This window comes from Monodelphis domestica, chromosome 1 (genome assembly GCF_027887165.1).
Source record: "Monodelphis domestica isolate mMonDom1 chromosome 1, mMonDom1.pri, whole genome shotgun sequence".
Lineage (NCBI taxonomy): Eukaryota > Metazoa > Chordata > Mammalia > Didelphimorphia > Didelphidae > Monodelphis > Monodelphis domestica.
The window spans coordinates 133,947,827-133,970,178 of record NC_077227.1 but is presented as its reverse complement, the minus strand read 5'-3'; the positions used below and the strand labels follow the sequence as shown (position 1 = coordinate 133,970,178).

The following is a 22,352-nucleotide window of genomic DNA, read 5'->3' as shown; positions in this document are numbered from 1 at the left end:
CTAAGAGTAAGAATATAGTTCAATGAACAGAATTGTGAAGTTCAACTGGAAAGGACTAGGGTGGGGGAGCTATGAGTTCCATGGTATTTGATATGGAAAATTTTGATGTAATATACAGTAATGAGTTGCCCTTTCTCCCAGTGGCTTTAAACCTTATTCAAATGCTACTCACTATGTAGATGTTTACACATTACAGATGAAATGTGAAGGTGGGTATAAAATATTCCCATTTTTTTAGATGATGAAATTGAGATTGCAGGAAGCTTCAGTGTATGTGGTTTTGACTGGGTTATAGTTCTAATAATACAGAATATATCAGTGTGTCCTATTTGTTAACCAGAGCAACAAAGTTTCAGAAAAACCAGAAAGTAGTCCAGTGGTCCAAATAGAGCTTTATAGGAAATAACAATAGTCAAAAAGGGACAAATAGGAAAAATGAGCAAAACATAGGACAAATGATTCAAAGAATCCTAGGCCTGGGAGGGACCCAAATCAGTCACTTGATCCCTCCCCTTGACTATCCACCAACAGTAGCAACACATGATTACAAGCTTATTACCATACGAATAAGTTAGCCAAGGCTATATTTAAGTCTTGTCTTCTCTAGTGGAAACATCTCCAATTCCTTCAGCTAATGTTCAGGTGTCATAATATTCAAGGCTCTTTAGAATCTTCATTCTCCCCCTCTGAACACTGGGGTAAGCTTCTGTACTACCATAAAATTATTCAGACTGCAGATTTGATTCTTTTTTTCCATCTTTCTTTCTCTTTTCTCACCACTGGAGTTGTCTGTTCTGTGTGTTCACCTAATCACTTTGTCATCTTGGTTCATGAAGAGTAGACACTGCTCCAGAGGGAACCAAACATTTCCATAGTTGTCTCTGAGGTCCTGGACAGCTTTAGCCCTTTTTCATGGAGTACAGAGGAAACATTGTTGGTCCATTTCCCTTGGAAACTTTGTGTCATGAAAGCATCATGGAAATCTCTCCAACTTATGTTATGAAGGCTATACGATCGTAGATCTATACAAAAAGCTATCATATTAACACCCGGAATGTGAATGGGGCTGTGCCATAGTATCAACAGGTTCTGTCTCCTACTTGTTTCAGTTGCCACTAGTAAAAAGCTACCACCTACTTATCACTGGTAGTTTTTTTTTTTTTTTAATTTAAAACCACTATTCTGGTAGGTGCATTGGGCAGGTGATGGTTGCTCAGTACTAGGACAAGAAAATTCAAATCCAGAGGTCTTTCTCTTCAGTAGGCTTGCAATCCATGGCCTCATATGACTTGCTGATGAAAGTTTTTCCCCATTGGTTATCTGTCCCACTCTCACTGCTGCCCCTCTCTTCCCTGGACTTTTATTATCTTTTGCTCCACCTTCAGGGCATAGGCTGACTCAGTTTACCTACCACCAGTGCTGCTGATTCTCTTTCCTGCAGGGTCTGGTGACATGGAGGCAAATCATAGAAGGAAAGATAGTTTCCTTGACTATTCTACAGGCCAAGTGGTTCCAAAGAATTATTAGTTTTTACATTTCAATAATGAATCACTTAGAAAAAAATGTTAATAACCTTGTCCTCAGAGTGGGATCACTAATGCTTCACAGCAGAGTTTACTTTTGGAGCAGATTCTTTCCTCCTCCCATTAGCGGCCATGGAAATCCTTTTTTTTTTTTGTATAAAATACTATTTTTCACTGTATCATGTAACTTACTTCACGGTCGAATAATAATCATTATGATAATACCTTGTGTAATTCTTCTATTAGAGTAGGTTATGATTGTTTCTACATAGACTTCTGAGATTTGGAGGTGTTTTTGCCCCTTTCATTTTCCAATGCAAAGAAATATGATGTAGTTTGGGGGAAAAGGAAAAGGAAAGTACATTAAAATGGAGCAGCAGCATGGCCAGGTGGAGAAATCCTGCTACCTCCCTCCTCTTTGAGTTATCTTTCTTTTTCTGGGGTTCTCTTTTTCATTCTGTCTCAGTCTCAAAACATTTCCTTTCCTCAAGAGATAAAAAAGGAAATCCAAATTTCAGAATTCCATGAATAACCCTGCCCTCCCCCAAGATGGTGCCAAATTAATTTTTGGATAGTATTATTTCTATATTTTTTGGAGTGCTTTTGCATCTATTTTGTTTTATAACACCTTTCAATAACCCGATGAAGTAGGCATTGCATTGTTATTCCCCTTTTTATAGATGAGGAAACAGGTACAAACTGGACCAGTGGTTTTTTTCATTAGGGAAATAGCCCCATCTAGGTCATAAATAACAGAATTTTAAAAATGGAAAGAGTCTCAGTGCTCATTTAGGAACTAGGTAGGTATTCCATTCCTGGTCTACTATTCTTTCCTCAAAATTACACACAGTTTTTTCTCTGCTTGTAACAATCAAGGGACTAATCCCAGAGTTGTTATCCGAATAGGTTAGCTTCTTGCCAGTCACCCTGACACTTCCTGGGTGTCACAAGTCATTTTCTCAATCACAAAAACTTGAGAAAATTGTCCAGTTGTTGCAAGCTCTGTAACATCTAACTTCTGTTTAATATCATCATCTTGAATGATCCAGTCTTTGATACAAAGGGTTCCATCCAACAGTCTCAACTTTTGTATCTCATTTTAGAGCAAAAGTTCATGATATTAGTCCATCTCAGTAAAAGGGCAGGACTCTAGAGCTCTTTTAAAGGTAAGTTTAACTTACCCATCAGCCTGTTTCGGTAATATCTTCCATACAGTTCACTTAATGTTGCCTCTGTTAGTATTTGCTGACATGTCTTTATTTGGTGTATTTGGAAATGGTATAGAGAGATTACATTTTTTTAAAACAGGATCTGGGGAATGGATGATGAACTATATCTAAGCATGAGTAGAAGAGAGTGGGCAGAAATTTAGGAATTTCCACAGCCTTTATAGTGATACCAAGCTTCTTTTCTGAAAACAAAAACACATCTTTTTGATGTCAGTATTTTTCTGATGATTTCTAGTTAGTGGTAGTCTCTCGGTGACAGAGAATGACAGTAAAGATCTGGGGAATAGGGGTTAAGTGACTTGCCCAGGGTCACATAGCTAGGAAGTGTCTGAGGCTAGATTTGAACCCAGGACCTCCTGTCTCTGAGCCTGACTCACTGAGCCACTCAGCTGCCCCTCTGATGATTTCTAATGTGACAACAAGTGCAGTCTTTAAGGAATTAAGGTGATGAGTTCCCCAAAGAGGAAAAAAGAGGCTTAGACCAACACATAAATACATAGAAGAAGGGAAAAGGATGTCAGCTGAGAGCTATATATTGGAAAAGGAGACAATCTGGTCAATAGCAAGTTCAAGGGATAAACAATGGATATCTCCTTGCTCTGGAGCTATAATATGCTTAAGAGGCAGCTAGTGGCATAGTTGAATAGAACAGTGGGCCTGGAGTTAGGAAGAATTGAGTTCAAATGCAGCCTCAGATACTGTGTAACTCTGGACAAGTCACTTAACCTATCTGCCTCAGTTCCCTCAACTGTAAAATGGGGATAATAATATCAACTACCCCTCAGAGTTACTAGGATCAAATGAGATGTTTTTAAACCACTTAGCATTGTGCCTGACACATATTAGGTACTTAATGTATGCTTACTCCCTTTCCTTTCCTCCACCCCTCTATCTCATCCATGTAATGTCAAGAAATGTAGAGGTAGGTCATGGGCATTTTGGGTGAATACCTTGTGGAGGATTTATAGAAGGACATGATCTAAAATTGCAGAGAACAAGAGGGTATAAATGGGGAACAATCCGTACCCCTAGAGAGAGTACCCAAATCGACAAGATCACAGGTCTATTGAAATGTGGAAGAAATAGCTATTCACAACTCTTGTTGAGTATGTCTCAATCTGACTTGGCTAGGATATATAAATAGGTGGTGGCTTAAGGACATAAGAAAGATCAAGAAGGAAGGACTCCTATTCTTGTTAATCCAGTAATCTGGGTGATTGGTCACTGATAAAGGGTGAAGTTTAATTAGATTGTATGGTTAGTTAGTTTAAAGTGTTAGATTAGTTAGTGTGATCAGTTAATCAGACTGTGTGCTTTGGATTTTGAAATTTCAAAGTAGCTTCCATCAGTTGGTTAAATAACCTAAATAGCCTAGCCATCCTAGCTGCTGCAGATCAAAATTCAGCTTCTGACTCCCTAAAATCCAAGGAAAACAAAAAAAAAATGGTTTCAGTCCAGTTCCCCTGGACATTCCCCTTTCTTTAGCCGCTGGCTCAATCACCAGAATGGCTTGCCTTTCTCATTGCCTTTGTTTTGTGATCTGTAGGGGATCCAAAGATGGAACAGACTAGAGAGACCAATCTCCACCTCAGCATTCACAGTAGTTACCCTAAGTCAAGACTCAGGCAGGCAATGATATTCCAGAATCATGGGATATTTAGAGGTGGAAAGATGCCAACTATTCCTGCTGGGGCTTCCTCTGCTCTATCTGAATAGAATAGAAAGAGCAATGAAGACAGAAGGTGAAATGCTGAGGCTAGAATTGGAGACTTGATTTGGAATGGGATAAAATGAAGAACAGGAGCAGCTTGGGCAGGCTGCTGCTGTTGGTGTCATTGGGGATGCTATTAAGGATGCTCATATAGCAACATACACGTCTGGATTCCCATCTGATCAACATCAATACACTTTTCAGTATCATTCATTTTGGAAGAAGAGCCTTAATTAGGCATGAAGAGATTTATCAAACAGCAGCCTCCTGGAGCAGGTTGGTCTCTGTACCATCTGGCCTGATGGTTTCCTATCCCACTTGTAACATCAGCATAGAAGATTTATTAAGACCTGTAGCTCCAACAACCACAGTCTGGTAACATTCAAGCAGCTTTTGTCTCTACAAACCAACAGGAGATTTCACTTACACAGAGGAGCATACGTCTCTAGTTTCATGGTAACATTTACTCTTCCATGAGCATATTCTCTCTATCTCATTATACAGATGGACAGAGAGAGTCTTTTGCACTCATGTCCTTTGAATCTGACAAGGGTGCTATGGAATCACTGCCAATAAGACATATGCTTTAAGCAATTTTTTTTAGTAATATTTCGAAGTTGATTAGTTTATATATTATAGAGGAAGGAGAGCAGGACTTAGAGTCAGAGGATTCTTAAATTCTCCACCCAGCACTGCCGCTTGTTTGCTGTGTGACTTTTGGCAAATCACTTTGAGCTTAAGGTTTCTTCATCTCTAAAATTGGGAGATGAATTCTGACCTTCCAGGGTTGCTATGAAGATCATAGAAAACTAAATTAGAATCATGGATTCAATAGAATTTTAGAGTTGGAAGGAAGCTTAGTGACAATCTATAGTGAATGTGCTATGTTAATAAATTATAAAGTGCTAAGTAAATGTTATGACCATTACCATTCCTTGCTCTCTTTGGATGATTCCTGCCACCAACATAATGGCCAAGGTCAGCCATTAATGGAGGCAACATAATGTAGTAGTAGAAAGAATGCTAGGTTTGGAGTCAGTAGATGTGAGTGCTTGTCCTTGGGTCTGCTGCTTATATTAACTGTTTATCCTTGAGCAAGTTGACCTCTCTGAGCCTCCAATTCTTCATCTGTCTTAAAAGGATGATAAAAATGGCTTACATTTGTATAGTATTTTACAGTTTACAAAATGCTTTCTTTAAGAAGGTCTCATATGATAGTGCTTGGAAGTATGATCCCCATTTCTACAGATAAGGAAACTAAGGCCTCAGACAGGGCTGGGAATCTAAGATCTTCTGACTTGGAACCCAGTGCTCACATGAATTACCTATCTCATAGAGTTCTTGTAAGGAACAAATGAGATTATGGGGGTAAAGTGCTTTGTGATTGTAAAGTGCTATAAAAATGTGAGCTATTGTAATTATTACACCCCACCCCCAAACACCACCTCCCAAAGCTAACTTCTCTACCTAGGGATAGAAGCCATGACTCCCAACTTCATTAGTATTATGATCTAATCAAATAAATCAATTAGGCAAGAACTGATAGCGTGCTTCCTTTAAGTCTCTGGCCAGATGACAAAAGGACAGGAAGGAAAAGCCAATGGAGTTATTGCTGCTGTACAAACAAAGCATTTTGCCAGTACAAGAATCAACAAAGTTGACCTTATCTTTCTAACCCTTTTTAAGAAATAGATGAAGGCAGGTTTTTAGTCACTTCCAGCTTCTCTAAAATTACATTTCACAAAAGCAAACTTTCCCTCAGGAAGAGGCCCCTCTAGCTGTTCTTTACCATGGGTATGAAAAGCAAATATCAGCAGCTCAAGTTTTTTCTTTATAAAACTCCCATTAATGTCAGTTTTAGGATCCCAAACTATTATAGGCCAGGAAAAAAAATTCAGGTAAACAAGAATCCTCCCTCTTAGGAATGGTATATGCTAGTTAGAATGCAGGGCCAGAATTCTGGGCTCCTGAGTCCTTTTCCTGACTTTGCTGCTGATTCACTTTGTCAGTTTTGGGTTAACCACCAAAGTCCTTTGTGTTTGAGTTTATCCAACTAGAATATGCTGGCAATGTCACTTACCTGCTCCCTCTTGGGCTCTGTGAGTGAGCCTTGAAAATGAAATGTTCCTAAAATCCTTTGAGATCTTCAAGATGAAAGGCTCTAGAGAAGTGTAAAATATGATGGTAATTATTTCTACTTCCTCTAAGGAATCTGAATCATTCAATTCCCATCGAAAATATCACCAGTTGTTTTTAAACTTTTCATTTCATGATGAAAACTAAAAATCTAAAATCTAGAACAATACTACAAAGAACAAAATGATTTATAGTAGCAATCACTGTTTTATCCTGGGGGGGGGGGTATTTTGTCCTGGGTTAATGGCTTGGGGTATCTTTCTGTTAGCTTCCAGCTACTATTTAACCAGCCATTAATCTGGAGCAAATGTCCTGTCCTGAATTACTATTGATTAATTATGTCTAGTATCTTATGTTTAGAAGCAAATCTTGATTACTTTTCTCAACTCCCTTCACCTTCAAGATAATGGTTTTTCATTTAATGTTCAAATATGTCTTAAAACATGATTATTAATCAGAGACATAATACAGCAATCAAATCAAGACAGCTCATGCCCCACACGCAGTAGCCATCTCTAAATATGACCAAGGATTCCAACTCTTAAGTGACTGGTTCTCAGTCCACATTTCTCCAGGATGTTAATGTTCAGTGGTTCGCATCCTATATTTGGCTTTACAAAAAGTTAAGAATATACAAACCTTAATAGGAACAAATCTAATTTCACAAAATCCCCAAATAATTGCATCAATTAGGGGGAGGGGAAGACTTAAACTTCTCCTTGCAGAGTCAGAAAGCTAAACATGAGAGCCAAGCTATAATACCACTGGACAATCAGGACAGGAAACTGACAAGAAAGTGACATTGAAACTGAGCGGGCTGGCTACTTTGACCACACAGAGCGAGTTGCAGAACACAGTGTTGGTGCTGGGAAGTGAAACTGGATGTCTAAAATTCTTTCAGGTTTCACACTCTGGGGCTTTGTGCGCCGTGAGGGAAGGCAATCTTATATATTTTACCACGATGACATTTATCTTGACAGTGCCCTTTCAAGCCTTGGCTTTGGATTTCATTGCTGTGGTAGCTTTCAGTCCAGTTTCTGACCTTATATTTTAACAGGAAGGAAGGTGAATTAACCCTTTGGGGAGCAAGAAAGAGACTTAAAAGGTGACCACTATGAGGTCAGATTATAATATCCTTTCCCTTTCCCTCCATGCCACTTGTAGGTCTGTAATATCCCCTCCCCCAAATCCCAGGGCTTCTTTCTCTTTGCCAGTCAAAAGGACATTTAGAAAAGCTAAGTATTATTTGACACTCTTCTGTCTTTGCCCCAAGTGTGGTTCTGATCACCTCAGATGATTTTAGATTTTTTGGTAAGCATGAGTTGATCTGGTTTGAATGATCAGAGTACTTTCAGTATTATCTTTTTTCTCTGCTTCATCCAGCAGTGATGTTCATGCTGGCATCATGGTTTTTGTAAGCTAGAAAGCCAAAGTCCATTGCTAGTTTCAGTGTCCCATCTGGAACACATTGATGGGCCAGGAGCTGGTCTACTGGGCAATTCACCTACAGTGAATACACCAAGGCTATCCACTAACATGACCCTAGCCTGTGCTTCTTGATTTATTGCTCCACCTTTCTGTTGTGCCCCTATCCCTCCCCTGCTTCTTGAACAGTATCATTTTTAACACTGATCCCAGCTGCCAACCTCTGGGTTCTGGGTCACCCAGAATCCACTCTTCTCAGAGACTCAGATCAGCTGAAAACAAATGCTATAACATTCATCCATTAGCCCCCAGAATCCTTCAACCCAGGAGATGATCACATTTCCTCTGCTGGAACTGATTCCTTTTGAGTCCCATCCTCTCACTCCCAAAGATAGTGTCTCCAGATCGGGTGAGTCCTCAGCACCTTCTTCCTGTAACTTGTCCACCATACTCTGGATGAACACCACACAGTTATAATACTCAGGTCAATATATATATGCAGGTATATATATTCTTGTCACTGTTTAACACTTTAACAAAGAAAACCACTAGCCTCTGCTCGTCCTATTGTTTTTTGCCTCCCGACCCCCATCTGCCCGTGGTGTAGCCTGCAGGAAACGTGAGCCACGGAATCCTCTTTGGCCCCCATTTTACGTGGCTCCATCACACTCACCAACGGTCAGTTTCAATGCCCCTTGTTGGTGCAGGGTCTTTAGGGCTTTAAACTCCAAGGGCATGGTATGGGGGCTGGCCTGGGATGTATAGCCATATTTAAGGCTGTCATAATAGTGATACTTGACAGGGTTCTGATTCTGATCTCGAGGAAAGGGCCAAAAGCCGTAGAGGTAGATGGTGTTGCAAAAACGTGTGGCCAGAGTATACATCAGCAGTCCTGTCGTGGGTCTTTTGATGTGTACTTTGTTTGTCAGCCAGTACCTGAAAAGAAGAAGAAAAGAAGAAAAAAAGTCTACAAATTTCATAAGTCACTCTTTTCCTGATAAAAATTACTTTGCCATACCCTAGAACTAGGGATGTGCTGGATTTAGCTCATACAGGCTAGGAAGAGGCAATTGTTAAATTTTTAGTATGAGCATTTACACTTCGGAAGTTGGCAAATGGTATAAATCAGGGTTTGGCTTATTGTTTTGTTGACAGTCTAGACTGAAGAAAGTAATGGAGAAAATGTTAATAGTGCAGATTAAACTTAAAAGCATGCTGTGAGTACATTCCCCTCCTCTTCTCCCAAGCTGGTTGTTAAACATTTGCCAGCATACCATGTCAACTGTCCTCCAACCCACCAACCTGAGTTTAGAAACAAAAGTGAAAAGATCATCAGACATGGAATTAACCCTTCCAGACTCATATGATTATTTATTGGCAGGCATCTAAGAGATCATTTAGTTCAAGTCTCTCATTTTATAGTTGAGGAAACTGAGGCTCAATCACTTGACTTCTCTTGGGATTTATCTGCTTTAGGCAAGCTTCTGATTGCCCTTATTTTTTTTTTTTGTCAAAGGACCGGAGTTTAAACCTAACTCCACTATTTATTCCTCATTTGAACTTGAACAAATCACTTCACCTTTTGAGGCCTTGGTTTACCAATCTGTAAAATGAAGGATTTGGACTAGATGGTTTCTAATGTCTCTTCTAGTTCATGATTTTATGATCTCATCGGCAGGGCTCCTGAATTTTATTTCATTTTTTCCTTGCGTGTATTTTCCCACAGTGCAAGGGGAGGGATAGAGGAGCAGAGTAAGATCTACATATTAGAAGGTAGCCTGCATTTTGAGTCAGTTAGACTTCAATAACAACTGCTACTAATGCTATGTGTCCTCTGGTGATCTTTCATGGTAGGATCTTCATTGTTCCTAACTGTGAAATGGAGATCAGTAGTACTTACAAAGAAAGGTTAGAGGTAAGATTTGAACCCAGGTTGTCTGACTCTGGAATCAATACTCTCTCCAGTGTGCAGTTAAAAAAACCAAACCTTACCTTCTGTTTTGGAACTAGTTGGTTCCAAGACAGAAAAGTGGTAAGGGTTAGGCAGTGGCGGTTAAGTGACTTGTCTAAGATCATACACTTAGGATGCATCTGAGGCCAGATTTGAACCCAGGACCTTCTATCTCTAGGCTTGCTGTGTCCATTTCTTATCCTGACTGTGCCTCTACCTGGGTTCTTATCCCTCCTCTGGCACTTAACAGCCACACAATACTGGGCAGGTCACATTTCCCTGGGTCTCAGTTTTGTTATCTATAAAATGAAGTAAACTATATAGTGTATGAAATTCCTTCTAACTTGAGATCTTTGAGTCTACTAATTATCCAGATGACTGTGCATATGACTTAAACATCTATGGGCCTCAGTTTCCTCATTTGTAAGATGAGTTGGGGTTATCCCAGCTGATCTCCAAGGCCCTTTATAGCTATGAGCATCCATCATGTATTTTCTGCTTCTCTAGAGAGAGGCTCTTTGTAAATTCAGAAAGTTAATAGTATAGTTCTTTGCTCTGTGCCAGCATCCCTCTTTCTCTTATCTTTATCACACACACAAGGACAAGTTCCATATGCCTTTAAGCTTTACATAAACTTCAGACATGATTCCAGGCATTCCATTCTTAGAATGTCTTCCTTCCCCTCTCTGCTTCTCAGGATGTACAACTCCAAAGCTCAGCTTATGGACTTCTTGCTGTATTTCACAAGATTTTTCCTTATTTCCTCAGTGAAAAGTACCATCCCTCAAATATGACTTTGTGTTTCTTTGGTTTGAATTTTGTATGTATTTATCTTCATTCTTGTGAATGCAAACTCCTTGAAGGTAGGGACTTTCAATTTTGTTTTTGTATCCGTGGTACGTGGTATAATGCTTGGCACTTAGTAAATCATTAATTATAGTAAATTAAGGGACAGCTAGGTGGCACATTGCTGGGCCTGGAGTCAGGAAGACCTGAGTTCAAATTTGACCTCAAACATTTACTAGCTGTGTGATTCTGAGCAAGTCACTTAACTCCATTTGCCTCAGCTTTCTCATCTCTAAAATGATCTGAAAGAGAAAATTGCAAACCACTCCAGTATCTTTGCCAAAAAAACTCCAAATGACATCATGAAAAGTTGGACATAACTGGATAACAGCAACAAATTAACAATGAATAGACTTAAATCTAAATAAATCATTTTTGAATTAATAGATTAAGCATTATTCCCTTAAGTACAGTCTGTTTCATGGTGGAGAGAAGGAACACCTCATATTAAAAGTTCTCAGGAAAAAAGAATTCTATCTAATGACCACTTTGAGGATCTGGGTTCAAATCCTGACTACTCCCTATATGGATATTAGGCAAGTAATTTGCCATCTCTGGGTTTTAGACCCATCAGTAAAATAAGGGGATTGAATTAAATCTTCTTTGGCATTCCCTCTAGATCTGAGATCCTACGACTAACTTTGGTTTGATGTGACATCAATGAGGTGACATGTCTTTAAAAAAAAACCCCAAAAGTGAGAGACAGAGAGAACTAGTGGCTGAAGTCACTGTTGTTATGATAAATGAAAAAGAACGTCTGCGATGTTGTCATTTGGAGAAAGGAATGAAGCTTCCCAGAAGAGGACTTCATGTGTACATTCACAAGTGTGTAAGCTGTACATCTCTAGAGTAAACAGTGAATTTCCCTGCTTCCTGCATTTCCTGGGACTATGACCCATTGGGTAGGGGGAAGACATCCTAGGTTGGGATGAGTGCTGGCCTCAGAGGAAAAGCTCTAGGTTTGGGGATACTCCTTCTGTCTGATCCGCCTCATCTCCCAGTTCTAGTTCAGCCAGCAGATGGAATTTCCCATTGAGAGCCCAGCTGTGATTTGGCTCTCTTTGCCCTGACTCAGCCTACACTTCCTGGATTGCCACTGGGAGCTGGTTCCTCTGTCCCTCTGCTGGCGTGGTGGCTCATTCATGATAGCGGTCCCCACCCACTGATGACAACTGACTCAGAAAGGCTGATGGAGCTCTAGTTAGAAAGCCTGGCAGGACAGATACCAGCAAGCATGTAACCACAGAAGCAAATCTGACTGCTTTGATGACTGACTTCTGAGGATAGAGAAAAGGCAGGATGGGGATGTAGAGAGAAGGCTGGACTTGGGCTCAGGAGCCCCAGGTTAGGATCCTGGCTTGTGGCACTTACTAGTCCCAGGATCACAAAAAAATCACATCATTTCTCTCTTGATGGAAGAATGGCAAACCCTAATTTAGGCACTTACAGACATTTTTGTACAAGCATAGAATTCCTGGGAGCATGTTATTGCTCAATTAATTGAGGTGGATGGATGGGGGACTTGGGCAGGATCACCTGTCCCAGTGACAACTGAGGACAAGACTATCCTATTTTCAGAGAAGAAAGTTCTAATTCCATAAACATTTTACCTACATCACCAAGGCTATATGTGTAAAACAGGGAGAATAAGAACAATTACATGCACTAATTAAGGAAAAAGTAAAAATCTTAACATTAATTACCTGGAAATTTTGTCTGTTTTTGCCTACTAGATTTTAAATGTACTGGGGGCAGGAATGGTGTTCACTGATCATTTTGGTATTCCCATTGTCTAGCTTAGTGATTTTCATACCTTACCTCCTCAAGACCTAATCCTATTTTTGGTGTTATTGTTCAAGTATGTTGGATTCTTCATGACTCCATTTGGAGTTTTCTTGGCCTAGACACTGGAGTCGTTTTAGCTCCTTTTGCAGATGCAGAAGCTGAGGCAAACAGGGTTAAGTGACTTGGTCAGGGTCGCATACCTAGGGAGTATCTGAGGTCAAATTTGAATCCAGGACCTCCTGTCTCTAGGTTTGGCTCTCAATCCACTGAGCTACCTAGAATTCCTTTCAACCCCCTCTCCCCCAGCAGAAATGTTCTAAAGAAATCTGGTGTTTGGGGTAACTGATGAATCTCTAGGTAATCACTGAGCTCAAGAAGTGATGGAAAGCTCTTTGTACTATAAAGAACCCAGCTCTTCCCTGCTGTCTTCCTGGTTTTGATGACTCATAGGATCATAGAAATTAAGAGTTAGAAAGTACCTTTGGGGGACAGCTATGTGACTCAGTGAAGTGAGAGCCAGGTCTAGAGACAGGAGGTCCTAGGTTCAAATCTGACCTTAGACACTTCCTAGTAGTATTCCATTGCCTAACTTCTCTTCTGCCTTGAAATCAAACCTTAATTTTGATTTTGAGATAGAAAGCAAAGAGTTAAAAAAAGAAAGTCCCTTTAGGGGACAAAGAACCACCAAATTTTAGCCTGAAGACACCTCAATGGTCAAGTAGTCAAAGCCAGAGCCCCAAAGAATATCCACTATAAAATATTTTCAAGTGGTCACCCTCTCTCAGCCTGAAAACCTCAAGGGAAGGAGAATTCACTATATCACATGCTATTAGGAAATTTTCTTTACTTGCCTCTTTCAAAACCTTACTTCAGACAGAAACAAGTCTAATTCCTTTTCCACATAACCTTCTAAACCATGGAAACAGCTACCATTCTCTCTGGCCCACCTCCCTCCCCACTCCTTAATCACACCCAGCCTTCTCTTCTCATTTTCCCTGCCAACCCTCCCATTTTATAGATTAGGAAGCCACGACCCAGAGAGGTGAGATGAACTTTTCAAGGCCATACAGGTAGTAACTAGTAGAGCTGGGATGGAAACCTAGGTCTTCTAACTCTGAATCCATCGCTGGTTTGATTATATTTTGGCTTTTCTTCTTGACTCAGATCCTCTCTATCCTTCGTTCCTCATGTCACCTTGCTGCCTTCTGTTACCTTGAATGATCCTGCCTTTCTCCTGGAGCCCTTTTGGGCTAAGTGTAGCCTGCCCCGTCTTTGTAGCAATGAGCCTGGTCTGGGACCCTCACTCTGATACCTCAGCAAACACTTAGGAAGGCTACAGGAAAAAAAAAAGGAAGGCTACAGGCCACCCCTTTTTCTTTCTTTTTTTTTTTAACCCTTACTTTCTGTCTTGGAGTTGGCTCCAAGGCAGAAGAGTGGTAAGGGGTAGGCAATGGGGGTCAAGTGACTTGCCCAGGGTCACACAGCTGGGAAGTGTCTGAGGCCAAATTTGAACCTAGGACCTCCTGTCTCTAGGGCTGGCTTTCAATCCACTGAGTTGCCCAGCTGCCCCCTCACCCCTTGTTCTTGACTCTAATATGGGTCAGGCTTGCTAGTAACAAAATAAATAAAAATTGCTCTAAGGAGCAATTCCCTTATCTCTTAGTCTCACTCACGGAAACAAGGACTCCTGAATAAAGTCAACAGGAATAAGGAGGCGCCACTTACTGAGCAGTTTGCAATAAAAAGCAAGTGAGTTAAACAGGAACAAATTCTTCTCTATCCCCACCTCCCTGTTTTTTTTTTTTTAATTTCAGTTGCTCTGGCCAATTTAGAGAATGTTTGTGTGGTCAACATGCATACCGTTCTTTTCCTTAGGATAACAGCTGGGGACTGAAACAAAATCTAATTAATTTTTCCTTCCCAAATGAGGCGAGCTGGGTACATCCTGGATGCTGGGTTGATGAGGCACCTTTAATATTCCAGGCCCAAGATTTTAATTAGAAGGTAAGGCAATCTTCAAGAAGGCAGTAATTATTTTTCAAATTGGCTACACCAATCACAATAACTATTAAGTACTATGTTTCACAGACATAGCAATAAATGAAAAGAGCAGAATTTGTTTCTGAAACATGCATTCTTCCTTTTCTCCAGGTATCCCAACTTCCCCTCCCTGCTTGCTGAGGTCATGGTTATTCCACAGTCTAAAGATGTGACAAAAAGAGCTTTGGAGTATTAGAATGTAAATTTGTTGAAAGCAGGGCCTGCCTTTGTTTTTTCTTTGTATCCCCAGAGCTTAGCACAGTGACTGGCACATAGTAAATGCTCAATAAATGCTTGTCAGCTTTTCACATTTTTATGGCACTTCTCTGCAGAAGGCTTACAACCCTTCATGGTTATGTGGAGTATATATTAGAATTACCACTTCAACTCTCAGGGAGAAGCATTTCTATTTCTATCTTGTTGAACTGGGCCAACTGATATATTAAGTCTTGATTGTTGAGGGCAGCCATGAGAAAAGTTGGGAAGAGAATTCCCAGATTTCAGTTATCTCTATTCTAACCATCATCCCAGGATGGGATTGATACAGCTCTAAAGGTGAGCTATCTCCGACTGGCTGATGTTTGAGATTCTCCAGCCAACCAGAGAAGAGACCAGCTAGAATTAATAGAGCTTGCTTTTGAGTAGGTACCAAAATCCAAAGTGACCCTGGGGAAAGTCTGTGATCCATTATTACTCTTTCTTTCTAAGTAGTGTGGAAATTTCCTAGGGTAAAGTGGTTCACCCTTGCAGTCTGGCAAGACAACCAGATGGTTTTGGCATGGGAAGTATGGCATGATTCCATGCCTACAAGTGGGGTCCATAGCTTATTAAACAATAGAGTACTCAAGGCTGGGAGGGGAGGCCAGCTGGCTCATTTGCTGAGAAGTATCAGAAGCCTAGACTCATTCCTGGGGTTTTCCAAGTCTAAAAGGACAGGTTAATAAGTAACCAGCTAGTCAGTTGCCAAAATAAAATATTTGTTGCATATTATATTTGTGTAAGTCAGCTGAGGGAGTCCCTGCTGTTTGTGTTTATTAGGAAGGATACTGTTTTCCTCAAGGTGTTACCCTGGAAACAGAATAGCATAGTTCTTATCTAAATGGCTTCTGTAGGTAGAAGGGAAGTCTGTTTGAAGGGAGATTGCAGCTGATCACAATTTACTTGGATCCTAGAATTAAACTTCTACCACTAGGTTGTATTTTAAAACTTTGCCTTTTTGTGGGTCCAGGCATTTTCCTACATAGGTAACCCATGTGTGTTAGAGAGGTAGAAGAAAAAAAAAGCCTGACGACCTTTTTTAATACTCCTTATTGGGAAGAGATTCCTCATTCATAGATTCATTCATTCATTCTACTTCAGGCAGTGAGCTTTAAACTGAGGTTGTTCCCCCATTAAGCATCACTTCAGAAGAGGTAGTTTAAAAACAGGTGGATGTTGCTGTGAATGTATCTGTATCTTTCCTTACTTATTCCAAAGGTCCCAATCCCTCCCTTAGGACCAGGCATATGCTTTTATGATTTGCTCTGGCTCTTGTTTCCTCTCAGGCTCTAGATCTGTCTTTCTGAAAACAAAACCAGAAATACATCATGTCTGGGGCATAGTGACAAATCTTCCTGTTGGGGTACATAGCGGGAACAAACAAAAATGATTCTCTGGGCAGTGGCATAAGTTTAAATTCCACAATTGTCAAGGAACATATACAAAGGGCTTTCTCTGAAGCTCAGTTCCTAGAAACAATTTCACTAACACTCTCATGGACTCTTATTTATTTCAGGAGTCTATGAATAATAACAATTCACATTTCCAGGTACCATATGGCTAATTAAAAGGTTTTTCTCAAATTCTGTATGATAGGAGATATAAGTAGTATTATCTTAATTTTATAGATGAGGAAACTGAGGCTCAGAGCAGCTTATTTGCCTATATTCCTTCCTTCCTTTCTTCCTTCCTTCCTTCCTTCCTTTCTTCCTTCCTTCCTTCCTTCCTTCCTTCCTTCCTTCCTTCCTTCCTTCCTTCCTTCCTTCCTTCCTTCCTTCCTTCCTTCCTTCCTTCCTTCCTTCCTTCCTTCCTTCCTTCCTTCCTTCCTTCCTTCCTTCCTTCCTTCCTTCCCTCCCCTTACCTTCCATCATAGGATCAATATGAAGTATTGGTTCCAAAACAGAAGAATGGTAAGAGCCAGGCAATTGGGATTAAGTGATTTGCCTTGGGTCCCGATTTCAGGTCAAACTCTCTATCCACTTAGCCATCTAGTTGACCCTAAAATTTAAATTTTCAAAGGCACTTCCCAAAAGAATCTCCTCTGTTTGTTATTTGTTTGAGTTTTCAAATAGAACCAGTGACATCATGGAGTGATGTCCTGACTTGCTGGTGAATTAGATTTAAGTGAGGTTGAGTTATATAGTTTTCAGCCTTACTCTTTCAAAATCATTAAAGTCCAGTGGTAAGACTAAAGTCAGGCTGACTAGTGATGGCCCAGGATGAAAAAGAGTTTAAAAAGTAGTAAAAAGAAACAATCACAGAATTCTGGGATTATAAGAAAGCCCTAAATTCCTTATAGTGAGTTCACTGAATAATGGTTTGAAAATACTGTGGGGAGGCAGGACAAGGTAAAAGAGATAAGAAGGTTGGGGTTCCTGTACTATGAGGAGTTTTTGAAAGCAAACTCAGATCACCAGCCATTTCAGACTGAAAATTAAGAAATGAGCCAGTTGGACTCCCCAGAATGAGAGTAAAAGCTATGTCACAAAATCAATTTGGAGGCAAAATGGAATTTGGTGATAATTAAATCAGGACTGGGACCTAAATTTCATTTAAATCCTCTCACTCCTTTACCCCTTAAACCCCCACCCCAGTCACAAATCAGTTTATCAAAAGATTAGAAAGTTTATAGAAGGTTTATACTAGAGCTATTATTTACTTTTGGGCTCCTGAGATTCCCTGTTTGGTGAAATTGATTTTAAAGTCAAGGAATGACTTGTTAGCAATGCTGTTCAACATCAGTTGCAAATCTGGATTTCAAGAAGGAAATTTCTTCTATTAATTAATTCTGCCTGAATTAACTCCAGTAAATATTTCTATCTAGATCTGGGGAGGAACTGGCCTGTTCAGATTTGTGTCAGGCACTTGACTTTTCCACATCCCTACCAGGAGTTACAATTTGCAAAGTCTGTGGACTTTTCTATTTTTAGAAAAATCAATTAAATCAACATTAAATATCTACTATGTTCCAAATACTTTAATATTATTCAATTGTGTCTGATTCTTCTTGATTCCAGTTGGGTTTTTCTTGGCAAAGATACTAGAGTGATTTACCATTTCTTTCTCCAGCTCCTTTAACAGATGAGGAAACTGAGGCAAACAGGGTTAAGTGACTTGCCCATGGTCACACAGTTGGTGACCATGTCTGAGGCCAAATTTAAACTCAGGAAGGTGAGTCTTCTTGACTAAAAGCTTGGCAACTATACCACCTAGTTTTAATATATAAACATATCCCATATGTTCCTATTAATGATGTCTAAAGTAAGTAGGCATGCTTACATACCTATATGTTTTAGCAATTAATTTAATTCATATACACAAAGACATATACACATATATATGGAATGGGACTAGACTTGTGAATTCATGGAGTACCCTGGTAAAGAGATTCCTTTTATGGAAGAGGGCTTCTGCTTGGCCCCAAAGGGCAGAACTATGAAAAGTAGGTGGCAGTTGCAAAGAACAGATTTAGCTTTTTACAATCAGGTCAACACCTTCTCTAGAACTTAAAGCCTTAGAGAATTGTGACACAACAGAGGTTTGGTGCCTTCCTCGGTCAGTGCAGCATCAGAGTCAAAGGCAGGACATCAGCCTAAGTCTTCTTGGCCAAGAGGCCACTATTCAGCACTATCTCTCATATATATGAGACAGAATGGAATAAATTGCTACCAGGATGTCAAAGGAGGGGTGGGCGGTCTTCTGTGAATTGCTGACCACTGTCTTCTTAACTGCTGTTTTCCTGATCTCAACAATTATGAAAAATTCTTTCCTTGCCTTTATGCAATCCAGGTCCTATAAACACACTTGTGCTTCTTCAGTGTGGCATAGTGGACAAAACCCTGAACTAAGAGCTAGGAGGTAAGGGTTGACTAGTGAAATCCTAGGCAAGCCAATCGCCCTTTGTGAGTTCCAGATTGTGCCCAACTATAAAAATGGAAGGCTTGGAATAGGTCATCTTTAACTGTCCTCCCATCTCTGAAATTCTCCTCATTGTTGCTATGTCAATACTGTGTATTGGCTCCAAGGCAGAAGAGTGGTAAGGGTTAGGCAATGGGGGTTAAGTGACTTGCCCAGGGTCACACAGCTAGGAAGTGTCTGAGGCCAGATTTGAACTTAGGACCTCCTGTCTCTAGGCCTGGATCTCAATCCACTTAGCCACCCAGCTGCCCCCAAGAAAATACTTTTAGAAGGAACTGGCTATAGCTATGGTGCTTATTTTAATACATACTGGGCTCCTTGCAGATAAACTATGAAGCACATCTAGGTCCTTAGAGATGCCCAGAGTGGAACTATTCAGGTGGATTCCAAATCTAAACATTTCCCTAAGAGGTGCAAAACAAATATTTCCCCATACAATTCCTTGATTTTGAGAGATGGCACTAGGACAAGAAATCAATTAGTTAGTAAAAAAATATAGAAATACCTTGGGTAGTAATACCACCAACCTGATCTTTAATATCTTCTTCCTTCCTTCCTTCCTTTCATTCTTTTTTTTTTTGAAGGGAGTGCCTTAATCTTAGCAGGAGCTTATGGGCCTGGCAGCTGGCCAGTTGATTTCTACACCAGGCTGCGAAGCCACAGGGACTCATTGGGAACACCTTTTCTTAAATACTTTATTTAGTACCTCTTCTGCCCTGGCTGTGGATGTCTGTACAAAGGGGACAGGGTCCTAAAGAAATCAGCAAGGCATCCAGGAGGCATTAATTAGTGATTATTTACATCAGTTCTCTCACACTTGTGGGCTGGGAAGCAAGAGAGCTAGAGGGGCTGAATAGGTCAGTGTGTAGCTTTTCTGGCTGAGGGGGCTATTCTCTCTGTGGGTTACAACCTTCCCTATTGCCGTAATTGAATTAGATCTATTCAGTACCAGCTGCTGACTCTCCTGTTTCCCACTTCTCACTGCCATAGTCAATTACCTCTGTGACTCATTTGTGGAACTCTTCCCCTCCATTTCTCACCTCACTTGCCAATAGCCTGGCCCTCTGCACTCAGCAGGGAGGGCAAGCCAGCTGCTCTCCCATGTTACCTCAGTCCACATGGAGAAAGCAAGCCCAATCTGCCTGGCAGCTCCCTGGCCTTTGCCACAGCAGGCTTTAGCTCCTGCCAGCTCCTCGTCTGGGGATTTGTGTGCAAGGCTGTCCGCTCAGGCTTTCTCTTCCAACTCTCAGTTCTCATTCTAAGGTCCCAGGTGACAAATCAGCTTAGGCACCCATGAGTGGAGCAGGAATGATGACAAAATGACATGGATCAAGATGGAAGTCCAGCTTACAGAAGCAATGCAAATGCCTGCCCATAGATCAGAGGTCACCAAGAGAAATACAAGACCTATCAGTTGTTGAGGACTTTCTCTCACTCATTGGGAATGTTCTTCTGACCTTAAGACTACTGCAACTGCTCCCATTGGCCTCATCTTCCTCTTTCCCTTTGGATTTGCTCAAGGCTTCTTGCTTCTGATAGACACCTGGCAGAGCTCTCATTCAAAATACTTCCCAGTCATTATTTCAGGAGCTTTCCCATATCTCTATGATGCCTGTTTGGTTTCTCAGAGAGCAATGATGAGCTCAAATACAGGGACACAGAACTTTAGAGCTGGAAGGGATTAAGCACTTGAACATGAACTTCTCTTATTGTGTACCTGATGTGTGACCATCTAGCTTTTGCTTGAAAACTTTTAAGGAGGGGGAACCTATTCCCTCTAGAGAAGACAAGCTGTTCTTTGGGATCATTAAATTATTTTTTTCTCTTGTAAGTCCAAATCTACTCTTTGCCTAGTGTACTCTTTGGAGCCAAGCAGAACAAGTTCCATCTATCTTTGATATGGTAGCCCTTCAAATACTTGAATACAGATAGCATTTCTTCCATAACTCTTCTTTTATTCAGTTGAAACATCCTTAATTCCTTCATCTAATTCTCATTCATTAAGCTAAAGGCCTTTGACAATTTTTATTAGTCTGAATAGGGGTACTCTCCAGCTTCTCAATGTCTTTTCTAGTAAATGGAATCCAGAAATGAACATGCTGCTCTAAACAGGACAGTGAAAAGTGGAACAATTTCCTTCCTAATCCTGAAAGCATTAGCTTTCTTGCTTCCACATTACATTATTAATCTGTGAGCTTGCAGTTCGCTAAAACCCTCAGGTTTTAATTAATTAATTTGTTTTTTCAGTTGAACTGCTGTCTATGCATGACTTCACAATTTTGTACTTGAGAAGTTGAGTTTTTGAGCCCATGTATACGAAAGGGTTACATCTCTAGAGATAAGGTACAAGATATAAAATCTTATGCCACTCATTGACATTCTGCTGTTGCCCCATTGTACCATCTGTAAATCTTAAAGAGCAACTGAGGGGAAAATCATACTCATTGGCCAGGCTCTAGAATTCTTTCTATTTATTCAAAGTGGAGAGCAGTTTTTCTCCCAAGTGGAACATAAGCTCCTTGAGAGAAAGGACTTTTTTGTTATTATCTTTATGTCCCAACACCTAGCACAGTGCTTGGCATATAGTAGGTACTTAATAAATGCTTGTGTTTCTTTATAGAATGTGATATAGCTAGGCTCTCAAGCAGGGCCCCCTTCTGGCAGTTTCTGGCATAGGAAGATGCCACCACAATCTCAGGATTATCAGCCTATTTGTTTAAAGGGCTTGTTATAGGAGCTTAGAGCAATTTTGACAGATGAAAGTAAGTCAATTACAGCTAGAAATAACTGTCTTCCCATGGTCCTTTGCCCCCTGCCTGGTTCCCTTTCAAGAGTATTTTTCCTTTTTTACCTGCAGGCTGCTCTTCTCTCTCACTAATCCTTTCTGACCCATAATAAGACATTTAAGTTAAGTTGCCTCACAGGAGGCAAGATTATTCTAAAATACAGGAAGTATAAAAACTGTCCTTTTGGGTTGGACTTACCAAACTAACATTCTGTCTCTGACAGAAGCACAATGAGAGATTTGAGAGAGGGTATTGTTGCCCTCCATGATATTAACATCAAATATTTAGGGATGGACCCCAGAATTCTTTATCTACTATTGATGACTTATTAGATATCTAGCATAAATTTATTGAAACTTTTCTTGAATTTATTTACTTATCCTATACAGAGAGATGATGTAATATAGTGGACAGAACACTAGACTTGAAATCAGGAAGATTTGGGTGAAAATCTGGCCTCCAATATTTACTAGCAGTATGACTCATATTCAATCAGTTAACTTTGCTTAGCCTCTATTTCCTTGCCCATAGAATGGAAAAAATAATAGCTTCTTTCCAATACTACCCCAATTTCTCTTAAATATATCTTATTTGTACATTGTTGTTTGTACTCTCAATCAAAGGATTATTATGAGGATCAAATGAAATAATTTACGTAATACCCGTTCCAGATCTTAAAGTGCCCCATAAATGAGAGTTGTTGCCATTATTTCCTGCAGGATGAATTCAAGGTTCACTAGCTCC

The 22,352-nt window shown here is 40.2% G+C and overlaps 1 protein-coding gene across 1 annotated transcript in view; it reads right to left on the bottom strand.

Moving 5' to 3' along the window:
• Positions 1–372: 372 nt before the first annotated feature.
• The window catches only part of ST8SIA2 (ST8 alpha-N-acetyl-neuraminide alpha-2,8-sialyltransferase 2), a 102,926-nt gene continuing 80,946 nt past the window's right edge, over positions 373–22,352 (bottom strand). Inside the window, exon 6 of the mRNA XM_001364936.4 lies at positions 373–8,960. Within this exon, the coding sequence (XP_001364973.1) occupies positions 8,675–8,960 (286 nt within the window). The 3' untranslated portion in view covers positions 373–8,674. The remainder of the gene's footprint in view (positions 8,961–22,352) is intronic.